The 13,177-nt window shown below is 37.8% G+C and overlaps 1 protein-coding gene across 1 annotated transcript in view; it reads left to right on the top strand.

Annotated features, from left to right (window-relative positions):
* The first annotated feature begins 1,362 nt into the window (after positions 1-1,362).
* Positions 1,363-13,177, top strand: part of Hnrnpll (heterogeneous nuclear ribonucleoprotein L like) — a 36,475-nt gene continuing 24,660 nt past the window's right edge. Inside the window, exons 1-2 of the mRNA XM_078029337.1 lie at positions 1,363-1,913; positions 11,156-11,274. Of these exons, the coding sequence (XP_077885463.1) occupies positions 1,722-1,913; positions 11,156-11,274 (311 nt within the window). The 5' untranslated portion in view covers positions 1,363-1,721. The remainder of the gene's footprint in view (positions 1,914-11,155; positions 11,275-13,177) is intronic.

Genomic DNA, 13,177 nt, shown 5'->3' with positions numbered 1-13,177 from the left:
ACAATGTGTGCCACAGTCCCAAACAGATTTTAAATAGAACTATATCCCTTGTTGGTATTTACTTTCCAAACCATTGCAGCACTTTTGCCAACATTTCCTTATCTGTGGCCAGCTCTGCAGCTCCCTCTTTAATACTTCTGTTTACTCCCACTTTATCTTAAACAGTACATTTGTAATTGTTTTTTAGTTCTGTTTTGTCAATATATACCAGTAGCCTCACGCAAATTTGGTTATAACTGTGTAATGCTGTGGAAAAGCTTGGAATTGCATTCTTAAATGATCAGCAATGTAAATCATAAAGTACAAAACAGTGTGTGTTAAAGTACTCTCAGCAGTAAGTAGCTTTTTTTTTTTTTTTTAAGTATCAAAGAATTAGGCTGGAGAAGGAAACAATCCACATTAATAGGAAAAGAAGGCCACATTTAGGAATGAGGGACAACAGAACACAAGAGAAATTACGTTTCTTTAGTTTTGCCAGTTTCTCTCCTGAAAGATATATTAGGCCTTCATTTTGAGGTCGTCCACAGAGGAAGAGAACTGTGGATCAACAGAAAAAAATTGATAGGGTTTCCTTATCTTTCGAAAATCATAAATAGAACATCCAGAAAAGAATCAGGATGAGCATGGCACTTTGTAGGGGAAGTTGAAAACATTTAAATGGGCAAGGACTGAGACATTGTCATTAAAGGTTCAGATTGCAAATAACCCATCCAACTGACAGGCGCCTGTGAGGAGCATCTTCCACAGACTCGCACCTCGCTGATGACTGACGCTCAGTAAATGTCTACAGCTCTTCTCGAATAATCTATTAGCCGCACTGAGAGTCCACGCACTTTATCAGTTTTTGCACACGACCTAGGGTAAGACTAAACTCTTGCTTTCAAACCCTCTTCTCTCCTCATCCCCTTAAGTTTTAGGGCTGCTGTGTAGGGTGTGTGTGCAGGATTTTAGAGGTTTTCCTCATCCTCCTTTGAAAAAAAGAATAAAAGCATTTAAATTAGCGGGAGGGCGGTTAACAACCGCAGCCAGGCCCCACCGCACGCCTCGTCGCCACTCTGGATTCACTGGTCGCCTCCCCTGGAGCAAGAGTGTAACAACGCCAACGGCCGCTGGGCCTCAACGGTTGCAGGGAGGCGCGCGGCGGGCGTTGGGCTGCCAGGACCCAGGCTGGCGGAGAATTCTGGAGGAGCTGGGAGCTAGGCACTGCCCGGCCGCGGACGGCTTTTGACGAACAGGTCTTCCAGCCAATTGGAAGCCAGGTCGACTATCTCTCCTGCCAATAAGGAGCGGGACCCGGTTGGGGGGCGCTTCCCGCGGCTGCGGCTGAATTCGATCCTGCGCGGCGGCAGTGAGGGCGGGGCGGAGGCTCGGCTTGGACGGCGGGGAGCGGATTAGGGGAGGAGGGAAGACCGGAAGCCACGGTCGCGTCCCCAGCCTTAGATTCGCTCCCCGGGGCTGGGAGCGGAGACCGAGTAGAGGGGAGAGGCTGAATGTTGGCTCGGTAATAAAGGGGAGCGGCCTCTCCGGAGCCTCCTCCCGGGGCTCCCCCCTCAGCCCGCCTGCCCGAGCTCTTAGCCACCGGGATTTAGGGCGCGCGCCCCCCGCGGACGGCCCGGCAGCTGAAGAGGCGCTGCCCGCGGCGGGGACTGGCCGGCGGTATCTGAGGCCCGCACCCCAGCGCCACCCCCACCGCTTTCCCGCTGGTCCCTCCGGCCGCCGCCATGTCCTCCTCCTCCTCCTCCCCCAGGGAGACGTACGAGGAGGACCGGGAGTACGAGAGCCAGGCCAAGCGCCTCAAGACCGAGGAGGGGGAGATCGACTACTCGGCCGAGGAAGGAGAGAACCGCCGCGAAGCGACGCCCCGGGGCGGGGGCGATGGCGGCGGCGGCGGCGGCCGGAGCTTCTCGCAGCCGGTAACAAAGCGCGGCGCCGCGTACTGCTTGCCCGGCGGCTCCCGAGGAATCAGGGCTGGGCGGCTGGGCACCGGCCGGGCCTCGCTCGCGCGGCGTTTTCCTTTTCTGCTACGCGGACGCGGCGGACCGGCGCCGGGCCCTCTTGGGACTCGTGTTATTGCCTTTACCGGTTTCCCGCATCCCGAGCTCGGGCCCGGCCGGGAGTCACCTGCCCGGCTCTGAACTCCTGGAGGGTCGCGGGGTGGGGGGCGTCGCTTCCGCTGCGGGGGGCTTTGGAGCATGACTTGCTCTTTGTTGGTTAAAACTCTGGCGTGGGCCGTCTCTGGGACCTCTGCTCCCTGGGGCGCCTCTGGCCGCAGCATCTCTGCGCCTGGCACCTTCACTGTAGGGCTCCCATCACATCGGTCCTGAGGAGAGAGCTACTAAGTGACAAATTACGCCTTCATTAAAACATTTTTTACCTTTGCAGGCCTGGCGTGCATACTTGACTACCCAGTTTTGTGATGATGGCTCAGTATAGCTCGGTTACAAAAATGTGTTCGCAGGTGTTAGTCCAACCTTGCTTTAAAGTAAAGCCAATCTTGTCAAGTAATTTTACGTTTTTCATTAGTAATTTACTTCAAATTTGCCCCGCAAAAGGAGGAACTGAACTCCAGTCTGTTAAGCACTTTTCCTAGAGTCTTGTCTTTGATGGGGGAAATGTTGGCTAGAAGCAGAAGGAAGTGTGCAAACCATTTTATTATCTACAGCAAGTACTCAGCTTCAGCTGGATGGAGACTTTATTAAGGAAACAAAAGCGAAGCAAACATTTCTGCCCTTTTTTGGTGCACTTATAGTGTGTTTAATGACTTAGATGTTCTTCGAACATTTATTATGTTTCAATTGTGACTAATTCCAAACTTTAGATGGAACTTACAAAGTTGTCCATTAAACTGATTTTAGTACACTAAAGTGATTTTATCCTTACCCTTTGTAAGACGCAAATTGGAAGTCTTTTAAAGCTTTTTTCCTTGGAGCTTGTGTACAAAAAATTCTGGTCAGCGAGCTCCAGTGTTCTCAAACACGTAAATGTGACATATTATTGCACCACATTTTAAAATTGAAATTTTTCTTCCTCTGAGAACGTTTCCTTAGCTGTTTTCTTTCTTTTTCTTCTTCTTCTTCTTCTTCTTTTTTTTTTTTTTGATTTTGCATCTAGCTATTTGAAATATTCAGAGTATAACTTTGTAGGGTGAAAAAAGGAAATTCTTCTCAGGAAGTTTTCCTTCAAAATCAACTCGTGTGAAAGTTGGAAATAGGAATGTTGTAACGGATATTTAGGTATATTTAATCACTATATCTCTTTTCCAAAAGTCCTGGTTGGGTTCTTGTGCAGCGTCATAAAATGTCTTTTAAGTGTCTTGGAATACACTTAAGTCAGTTTATAAAAATTTGTTTTTGAAAACATAAAGCGTTAAGCGAATAATATTAAATTGGGTGGAGTAGTGGAAATAGCACTGAGCTAGGACAGGAGTCTTAGCATACAATTTATGTGACCTTGAAGAAGTTAATTACTGTTCTGGGTTTTCTTAGTCTGAAACTAATGAAAGTTGAACTACATGCCTTCCTCACCTGAAGCCTTAGTTAAGTAATGAACTTAATGCAGGTTTTAAATTACCCAGGCAGAAACTAACATATGTAGACTGAGTTATAAATTCTAGTTTTTGTTAATCGCACTGCTGTTAAATTTCTTAGGAAAGGTTGAGTTGCTTTCATTTTACTTTAGAACTAATTCTGTACTGTGGAATATAATGAGGCTTATTCTCCTGTTTTTAAACATTGTTTTCCCCTGTGAGGTGGTTTTTTTTTTTTTTTTTTTTTTAAACATCATTCTAGCTATGGAAACTTATAAAGTAGGCATTCTTTGGATAGAAGTTCACTAGCTAGTGCTTCATTTTGCAAAAATATGGTAATTCATCTAATTGAAGAGAGTTTGGCCCAACCTTGGTGGTCCCTTCAGCTTATAGAAGAAATACCTTGGTCAAACTGTTAAAGTAAATGCATATTAGATATGTTGATGGACAATCTTTTCAACTCTAGTTGGAAGTTTGTAAAATACAAAGACTTGAAAGATTTACATTGTTTGGCTGTTCATAATTCAGTTTCTGTGAGTGTTTAAATAGTATGTTAACAAAATTTAAAGAGGAAAGTAAATATTTAAGAAAGACTTGAAGATGAATTGATCTTTATAAATTGATATTTGAAGGTGTATAAGAGTAAGTATTAAGTACAAGAAATAAAACACCTTTCAAATTTGAATCTTTGGTACTTATTTTTTATACAGCAAAAACTCCCAAGGTTTTAAATTCACAAGCTTGATTATGGAGGTTCATGCCATTTATTGCAGTTATTTTATTCTTGTGGAGTAAATAGTGTTCTTAAATTTAGCAGACATGAACTTCAAGATCATATTATTGAATACTCTTTTGGTATCCTCTTAATTTTATAAAATTAAAGCATTAATAATATTTGCTTAATCCTTGACCTCCAAATGTTAGGGCTTCCCATGGAAAAGCCAATTGAATAAATTGGGATGGTGTTAATTTATTTTGGAGACTGTTTTTCAGTCATTCGGTTCTGCTGATTAACCTGCAGAGATTGAGTGATTTGTTTGTTGATGAGGTAAAAATTTCTCAACTTTTAATAAATAGGCTTGCAAGTAAAATGCCAAGATAAAATGATAGCTCCTAGGATTTCTAAGTAAAGGATTATACATTACATAAAGAATCCAGTTTGAATTCATGATATACTACAACACTTGCATAATGTATATTACAGAAATGATAGGACTATTATGATGGCTCGCTCATTGGAGAATATGGAATGGAAGACAGGATAAGATCATTTAGTTGGCTTAACTGCCATAGAAGTTTCGAAAATAGCAAACATGGCAAGTTATGTTCTCTTTTGGGGGACTGGGATATTTAAGAATGTGTACCCCCTGAAGGTTATGTTCTCTTTTGGGGGACTGGAATACTTAAGAATGTGTACCCCCTGAAGGTAACTTGAAGGTGTGTAGCAATAGTGTCCATTATTTCCTCTAGTTGCTATAGTAGAGAGGGTTTTTAGGGCTAGTTTTGGGAAAGAGTTGAAAAGTAGGTTTTACTATCTTTTGGCTTTCACAAATGACTCTCTCTTCATGTTAGTATGTCTAGTGAAAAGAGCAGAGGGTGGGAGTGTGGCTCAGAATGAGAGTGTGAGATTAGCATATTCAAAGCCTTAGGTTCAATCCCCAACATTGGAAAAAAAGAAAAAGTGCTAATAGAGCCAGTTAGCATAACCAAGGTGGGTTATCTTCCCTCTGTTGCCAACAAGCTTTTTAACTTAACTTGAGACTAGGTGGTGTGTATGATTTTTAATCCATTAAAAACTAGTAATTGAATCAAGAGTTCACAGCCAGCCTTAGCAATGGGTGAGGCGCTAAGCAACTCAGTGAGACCCTGTCTCTAAATAAAATACAAAATAGAGCTGGGGATGTGGCTCAGTGGTCCAGTGCCTTGGTAGTCCTTGAGCTCCTGCCTTGAGCCAGGTGCCATACTTAGTGATGAGACATAATATCCTATTATCCAGAAATATCCCATTATCCAGAAATCTGTGATGCTGCCTCTATTGACTTTTTAACCTCTATGAAATTGAAATGCAACTTTCAGGCCTTGTAGATACAACCACAGTGACAACTCAGATGAGCTTAAACAAAACAAAAAATTTCTTGGCCCACGTAACTGGAAAAGCCAAATAATGGCATTAGTTTCAGGCATGGTTGGATGTCATAAGGACTTGATTCTCTTTTTGTGATTCAGTTCTGTTTTTATTCTGTGGTGGTAAAGCTAGACTTAGATTCTTAAAGCTAGCAAACAGTACCCTTTCTCTCTCTAAATGTCTGTATTATCCTCTTTGGGATTAGTGGTCCAGTGCCTCTGGGGATGCCACTTTTGACTGCCCTCCTTCCCTTAATGCTGGGCTTCCTCTGAAGTTGGAGAGCATGATTGTGTGATTAAAAATGTTGGTGGGATAACATTGAGTTGAGGTTTTTGTTGTATACATTGTATTGCTGGATATCAAACTCAGAACTTGGGGCCCGACTGATGCTAAGTGATCTCTAGTATTAGGTTATATCCTCAACCACCCCTCCTTCCCCCCCCCTTTTTTTTTTAAACCAGGAGGAGCAAGGAGTTGTAGTAATGCAAAACCAAGTGATTTCTACTATCTAAGCAAATAATAATAAAGGTTTTTAAAAATATATATATTAATCATGTTTTTTTTTTTAAACTTTGTTGTGTGAATAAATGTACCTAAAAGCTTGGATAGTTTTCTATATTTTGGGTCTGTTACATTGTTTTTTAGAAAGAGAAGACAACCAAATAAAGAGATAAAATTATTTAGGAAGGAAAAAAATGTAGATTAGTTTAAAATGTAGTATGAATTAATATTTACAGCATTCTTTGCAAATTTTGTCCTGATCTATATAAGTGCCTGAAGTGAGGGAGGTAATAATCTCACATATGGAAACACTCATTTCTTGGTTCTATATTGATAAAATCTAATGTGTCTAGAGAAAGATAACTAGAATGGAGAAGGCACTTAAAATCACCTCATAAGTGTAACAGGAGAATCTGGAGGATATTTAGTTTAAGGGTAAACTGGGGTGTGATTTAAGAAATTGCAAATAATTAGAAGATTAGAGGATGGAAAGGTAGGTTAAGATAGCGGGTGCCAAGTATCATTTATTGTGTTCAATAGCCATATGGAGCACTGTTTGACATTTTTTATGTTTGAATTATTTATTGTTATTTTGCATGATAAGAATTTGTGGGGTTTTGTTGTTTTTTAGCAGAGCAATTGAGGTACAGAAAGGTAATATAACTATCCTAAGATCATTGAGTCAGTAATTATCCAAAGATTTGAATATTGGTCTTTGACTCAAAAAAGCCATTTTGGATGGGAAATAGCAAAAGACAGATTGGATTGTAGATTATGAAGAATTTTCTTAAAGTATGATAGATTGTCTTGAGGCTAGATTATCATTTAGCATTGTGTTTGTGGGTGTTTGATGTCAGGAAATGAAGTACTGAATTTTAGGTTGGTCTTTTAAAATCCTACAGGAGGAAGAAAAAAATGTTCAGTAGTTCTTGAGCATGTGTTATGCACAGAGATAGAGGGAAAACTAAAAAGCTTTAAAGACATTATGCCTAGCCTTTGTGAGTTTAGAATTTAGTTCTTGCTTACCAAGACGTGTTAATGGATTCTTGTCTTTTCTTTCAGATAGAAGCTTAGTTTGTACTCTATTGAGCTTCTTTTGTCTGCAGTAGAGACTGGTCTTCAGTCTGCAGCAGTTAAAATTAGATCTTATGATTGGTATTATTGGTTTATCTTTGAGATGGCCTTTGAGGGGCTGGATGTTTTTGTCTCTATCCTGTAGTGGAAACCAAATAATGCCTCCATTATAGTTGACTCATTTATTTAAAGAAGGGATATACAATTGGGGAAAAAATGTACATTGCAAGCATGCTTTCATTTTTTTGGGTGTACACCTGGAATATTGTTTCTAGTCTGGTAAATAATAGATCATAATAGACCAGGAGAGACCCAAATACCTAAACATTTGAAGTAGAAGGACTCTGTATGAGAAAGGATTTAAAGATGACTCCATAAGCTAGAGGAAAAATGATTGAAATACTATTATATATATAGTATATATGTAATATCGAGTTATCTACTAGTTTAGGAATCAGATGGCATAGTATGATTCTTAAAAGAGGTTATTTTCAGTCTGGGGATAGCATGTGAGAGAGGCCCTAGGTTCCGAAGTGTCATGAAAAATAAATAACAAGTAAATTTTAGGGTAGGTGAAATAGGCTTTCCCAGTGATTTTTTAAGATTTCTTGTCACCAGTGTATAAATAATACAAGAAGAGAAAATAGTGATTTAAAAAGAATGCTGGTATTTTGGGTGGGGGTGGGATGAGGGACACAAGAAAGGATCTGGAGGGGAGAGTAGAAATATAGTTTGAAAAGACGTCTTTAATATATCTTTTACATTTGAAGCAATCCTAGAGTTTTAAATTTTTTTAATACAGAAAGAACTAGAAAACCTTTTGTTAAATAAAGGAGGACACAATTTCAAGTTAGGGAAATATCAAAGTAGATAAACTCATGAATAGAAGATTTGTTGAATTGGGAATAAGTAAAATACAAGGTGTGAGGATATGTCTTCTGCCTTGAGGTTGAGAAAAATCACATCTTTCCGCAAGTACCATGTTGATTACATTTAATAATTTCTGGGGTTTTTTTCTGTTGTAAATTCTTTTTTTAAAAAAAAATTATCATGTAATAATTGTACATATTTATGAGGCACAATGTGATAATTTGGTACATGTATGCAGTGTACCATATCAGAGTAATTAGCATTGCCATGTCGTCCAGCTTTTAGGAAATGACTTTGGTACTGTTAAAATGAATTCTTTTGAGGGATTTTTAAATTGGTTCTGTAACCCTTTTTTTTTTTTTTTTTTTGTGAGAAAGACTACTTTGAAAAATAGTCACTTTTTTTAGCACTGTTCAGGATAGAGATTACTCCATAATGTGAAGGGAAGAGGAGGAGAATGTGATCAATTAGTAATGTTTTATTAAAGTAGGTGGTGGACTCATGGGTTTTTTTAATATTCTTAATGCCTTTGTAGGTTTTAAGTATTACATAATTTGGTAACTTTTTAATTATATAAAATCTTCTATTACATATACCCCTAAACTTTTTATTCAGTTTTGTTTTTGTTTTGGGGTATTGGGGTTGAACTCAGGGGCACTTGACCATGAGCCACATCCCCAGTCCTGGTTTTTGTATTTTATTTAGAGACTGGGTCAAACCGAGTTGCTTAGCACCTCACTTTTTGTTTGTTTATTTTTTTAATGTGCTGAGAATCAAACCCAGTGCTTCATGCATGCTAGGCAAGCGTTTTACCACTGAACCACAGCACCTCACTTTTGCTGAGGCTGGCTTTGAACTCGGGGATCCTCCTGCCTCAGTCACTGGGATTACAGGAATGTACTACTGTGCCCAGCTATTCCCCAGTTTTTTAAAAGAATACTTTGTTGTAGATGGACAAAATACCTTTATTTATTTATTTTTATATGGTGCTGAGGATTGAACCCAATACCTCACATGTGCTAGGCAAGGATTCTACCACTGAGCTATAACCCCAGCTTTATTCAGCAGTTTTTAAGAACATTTCGCCATTTAGGCTTTTTACCTATCTGTATCTGCATAGCTGTGTTTATACTTCCTACCCCAAACTATTTGAAATTGGTTCCAGACATCATGCTACTTCATCCCTAAATACTTCAACATTCCTAAGAATAAGGATATTCTTTCACATAACTATTTTCATACATATTATATTAGATAAATCTAATTCCTACCTGTATTCAGAATTCTTCATTGTTCATCTTCTATAGCAGTTTTTACTTAGTATAAAATGAAGTCTTACTATTGCATTTGGTGGTTGGTCTCCTTAGTCTCAATCTAGAATCTTCTTTTCACTATATTTTGATACTAGCTTTTTGAAGAGTTTAGGCCAATAGTTTTTTATTGTCCTTTTATCTTTGCCAGCTGTTTTCTAAGAATTGCATGAAATGACTATCTTAGCTATAATTTGTAGTTACTATCTATTTTGAGAGTTAAACTTGTTATTTAAAGATATGCTCTAAATTAAGAAAATATTATTAGTGCTCTCTTCCTGGATATATTTAAGAATTTAATGATGATAAAGTATATCTGATGTTGAGTTTCACCTAATAGAGTCTTGTTTATTAATATTACTTGAGGGTGTTAGTATACCTAGGGTACAGTCAGAATGAGTAATTTCTAATTTAGTGACATTTAATGACTATTTGTTTAACCATAGAAAAGACCGAACAGTGAAATTTCAAGGATTGAATTGGTGTTTGCAAAAGACTGAATTTACTTGTTGAATTTGACAATAGCATAAGAGTAGTCCTGTGATATTTTATGTATTTAAATCAGTTTCTTTATCCTCTGACATTCTTTTTATTGGCAGCACTTGCCATTTTAATATATTTTTTAACAATATATTTCCAGTCTTTGTAGAAAGTAGAATTGGAGCTGGGTGTGGTGGTACACAAGGCAGAAGGATTGCAAGTTCAAAGCCAGCCTTAGCAACTTAGGGAAGCCCTAAGTACTTTAGTGAGACCCTGTCTCAAACTAAAAAAATTAAAAATGCTATGGATGTGGCTCAGTGGTTAAGTGTCTCTGGTACAAAACAAGTAAAATTGTCAAGTATTTTAAAGTAGCTTTAAAAGGAGTTCATTTTCTTAAAACAGTGCTTTTAGATTGATCTATTCATAGGAGAAATGAAAGTTAATAGATTATTTTGTATGAATCCAGAAGTTATATATGAAGTGGTGATGAAAAAAAGTGCCTGGTGTCATTTGTAATATAGATCTTTGTCTTAATAGAACTCGGATTCAGTGAATGAGAGCTATTTGCATTTTCAAAGTAGTGCTTGTAGATACTGCATTTTATTATAAACTTTAAAATTGTATATATTTTGGGAATTCCTACTAGACACACTCAAATATACAAAATACTCCATTAAATGCCCAGGAGGGCTGCAGTTTTGATTATTCCCTGTTCATCAGCACATATGGTACCTTATATATTTAAATTGTCATGTGTGCTAAGTGAATAGCTTCAAGTTAATATATAGTGGAACTAGGTAACCGATTAAACAAGAGCAAAAGACTATACAAATTTACTATGTTACAGGAAAAATGAAGTATGTAATAATATATTAAGGACAAAATTTTAATTATAACTTTTCATTTAGACTGTGAAATTTTGATTTTACAGAGGTAAAACTTAGAAAATTGTGACTATTAATTTCTATTCATAGCTTGCCCTGTGTGTATGCTGAAATTTTTTCTGCGGTTTCCTTGAAATAAGTTATTAAATATTTTTTATACTTTTTATTGAAATAAAATGCTCTTTTTTAGGAATTAAAATTTTAAGCCAAATATTCAGGTAATGATTTTATTCTCAAGTTCTTTTGCTAACTTGTGAATTTTAGTTTAGTTTTGGAATTTTATTTTTAATGTTACTTTTTAATACAGAGTTGAGTTTACTATAAAAGATGCAATTTAGACTGAAAAGTTATTAACTATTAACTAGATACTGTTTTTTCTGTTTAGGAGACAGGTGGAAGTCATCATAAAGTTTCTGTTTCACCTGTTGTCCATGTTCGAGGGCTCTGTGAATCTGTGGTGGAAGCAGACCTGGTGGAGGCTCTGGAAAAATTTGGGACAATATGGTAAGGACAATAAGGACTTCATTTAAGTTGGAAACAGTATAGTAGAATAAGCTTTGCTTGCTTATGTTTTGCACTGTATGTATTATTTGCCTATGACTGTATTTCTTTGGAGCCTTTTAAGCGTGTTATCAATTCTCCCCACCCCCCTCAGTGCTGGGGGATGAATCCAGGGCATTCTGCATGCTAGGAGAAAGCTTGACAACTTAGCTACATCCTTCAATCTTAGACTTGTTATTTTAAATCTTCCTGGTGTGATGCTAAGTATATTATTGTGGATCTATGATCACTTCTCAATCTCTCAACAAGGTTGCATGTAAAATTTTAAGTGAAAACATAATTAGAAAAGTGAATCTACTGCCAAAAGTAGACACTCAAATTCTAAATTATTTTTGGAATATGTCTAGTTGTTATTCTCTTCTTAGTATAGATAATCTAGAATTGATTTATTTTTAAATTTTTCTTGTGCTGGGGATCAAACCTAGTCCTTATGTACTCCAGGTAAGCACTTGACCACTGAGCTACATCTCAGCCTTATTATTTTTTTTCTTGATGAATGTGTTTGGGGTTTTTGTTATTGGCATTGAAGGCACAGACCAAGTTGAAATATGTAAATAGAGAAATTTCATTGTATTTGCTGAGACAGCTTGATTGCTTCAATTTAATTTTTTTCTGGTTCTGGGGATTGAATGCAGTACCTTGTAATGCTAGGCAGGCATTCTTCCATTGAAGTACACGCCTAGTTCTTTTAACATTCTATTTTGAGGGACAGTATGGTCTACACTGCCTAGGCTGGCCTTGAACTTATGATTCTCCTTCCTCAGCCTCCCAAGTAGAAGAAATTATAGGCGTGCTCTGTTGCACCTAGCTATAAAATATATTTTGTGAAATATTTTATGAAAACTTTGAATATTGGAAGGGTAATGCATAAATAGATTAAGTGGGTGATCAGTGATATATAGCATTATGTGACACCTTCCATCAAGGCATCATTTTCTTTTCTTTTTTTTTTAGAGAGAGAGTTTTTTTTAATATTTATTTTTTTAGTTTTCGGTGGACACATCATCTTTGTTTGTATGTGGTGCTGAGGATTGAACCCGGGGCCGCACGCATGCCAGGCTACCGGTTGAGCCACATCTCCAGCCCATCATCAAGGCATCATTTTATTGATTTTTTTTGGTGACTGACTTGGCACACCTTTTTTTCTCTTAAATATTTATATATATATATATATATATATATATATTTTTTTTTTTTTTAAGTTGTAGTTGGACACAATACCTTTATTTATTTTTATTTGGTGCTAAGGATCGCACCTAGTGCCTCACACATGCTAGGCAAGCATTCTACCACTGAGCCACAATCCCAGCCCTTGGCATACCTTTTATGTGCAATTTGTTTACTTCAAAAATTGCTGTACAGATTGTTTATTATTAGAGATATAAATTGAGAACCCATATGGGACTGGTAATGCCTGTATGATGAAGTATCACTAAAATGACTATCAGTTTTGTTATTTGGAGTTGATATTGGAAATTAACTCTGAAGAGTTACATATTGAAGCCAATTCCTCAGACCTTCAATTTTATATATTGGCACTACACTAATCCTTTTCTAAGCATCTTCTAATCATTGTATAAGTGGGATATTATCCTGTGGAGTTATAAAGATTCAGATCTCTCTGGTTTGTTTTCCCTCTCTCCTTATATATTTGGAGCTTTTTTTAAGTTAGGGCTTTCTTAGGTAGGCCTAGTAGTACATGCCTGTAATCTCAATACTCAGGAGGCCAAGGCAGGAAGATCACAAGTTCAACCTCAGTGACTTAGGGAGACCATGGCTCAAAATAAAAAGGGAGGGCTGGGGATGTACCTCAGTAAGGGCCCCTGGGTTCAGTTCCCAGTAACAA

This window comes from Ictidomys tridecemlineatus, chromosome 12 (genome assembly GCF_052094955.1).
Source record: "Ictidomys tridecemlineatus isolate mIctTri1 chromosome 12, mIctTri1.hap1, whole genome shotgun sequence".
Lineage (NCBI taxonomy): Eukaryota > Metazoa > Chordata > Mammalia > Rodentia > Sciuridae > Ictidomys > Ictidomys tridecemlineatus.
Note: the sequence above shows the minus strand (reverse complement) of the source record. Positions and strands in the feature narration are given on the sequence as shown.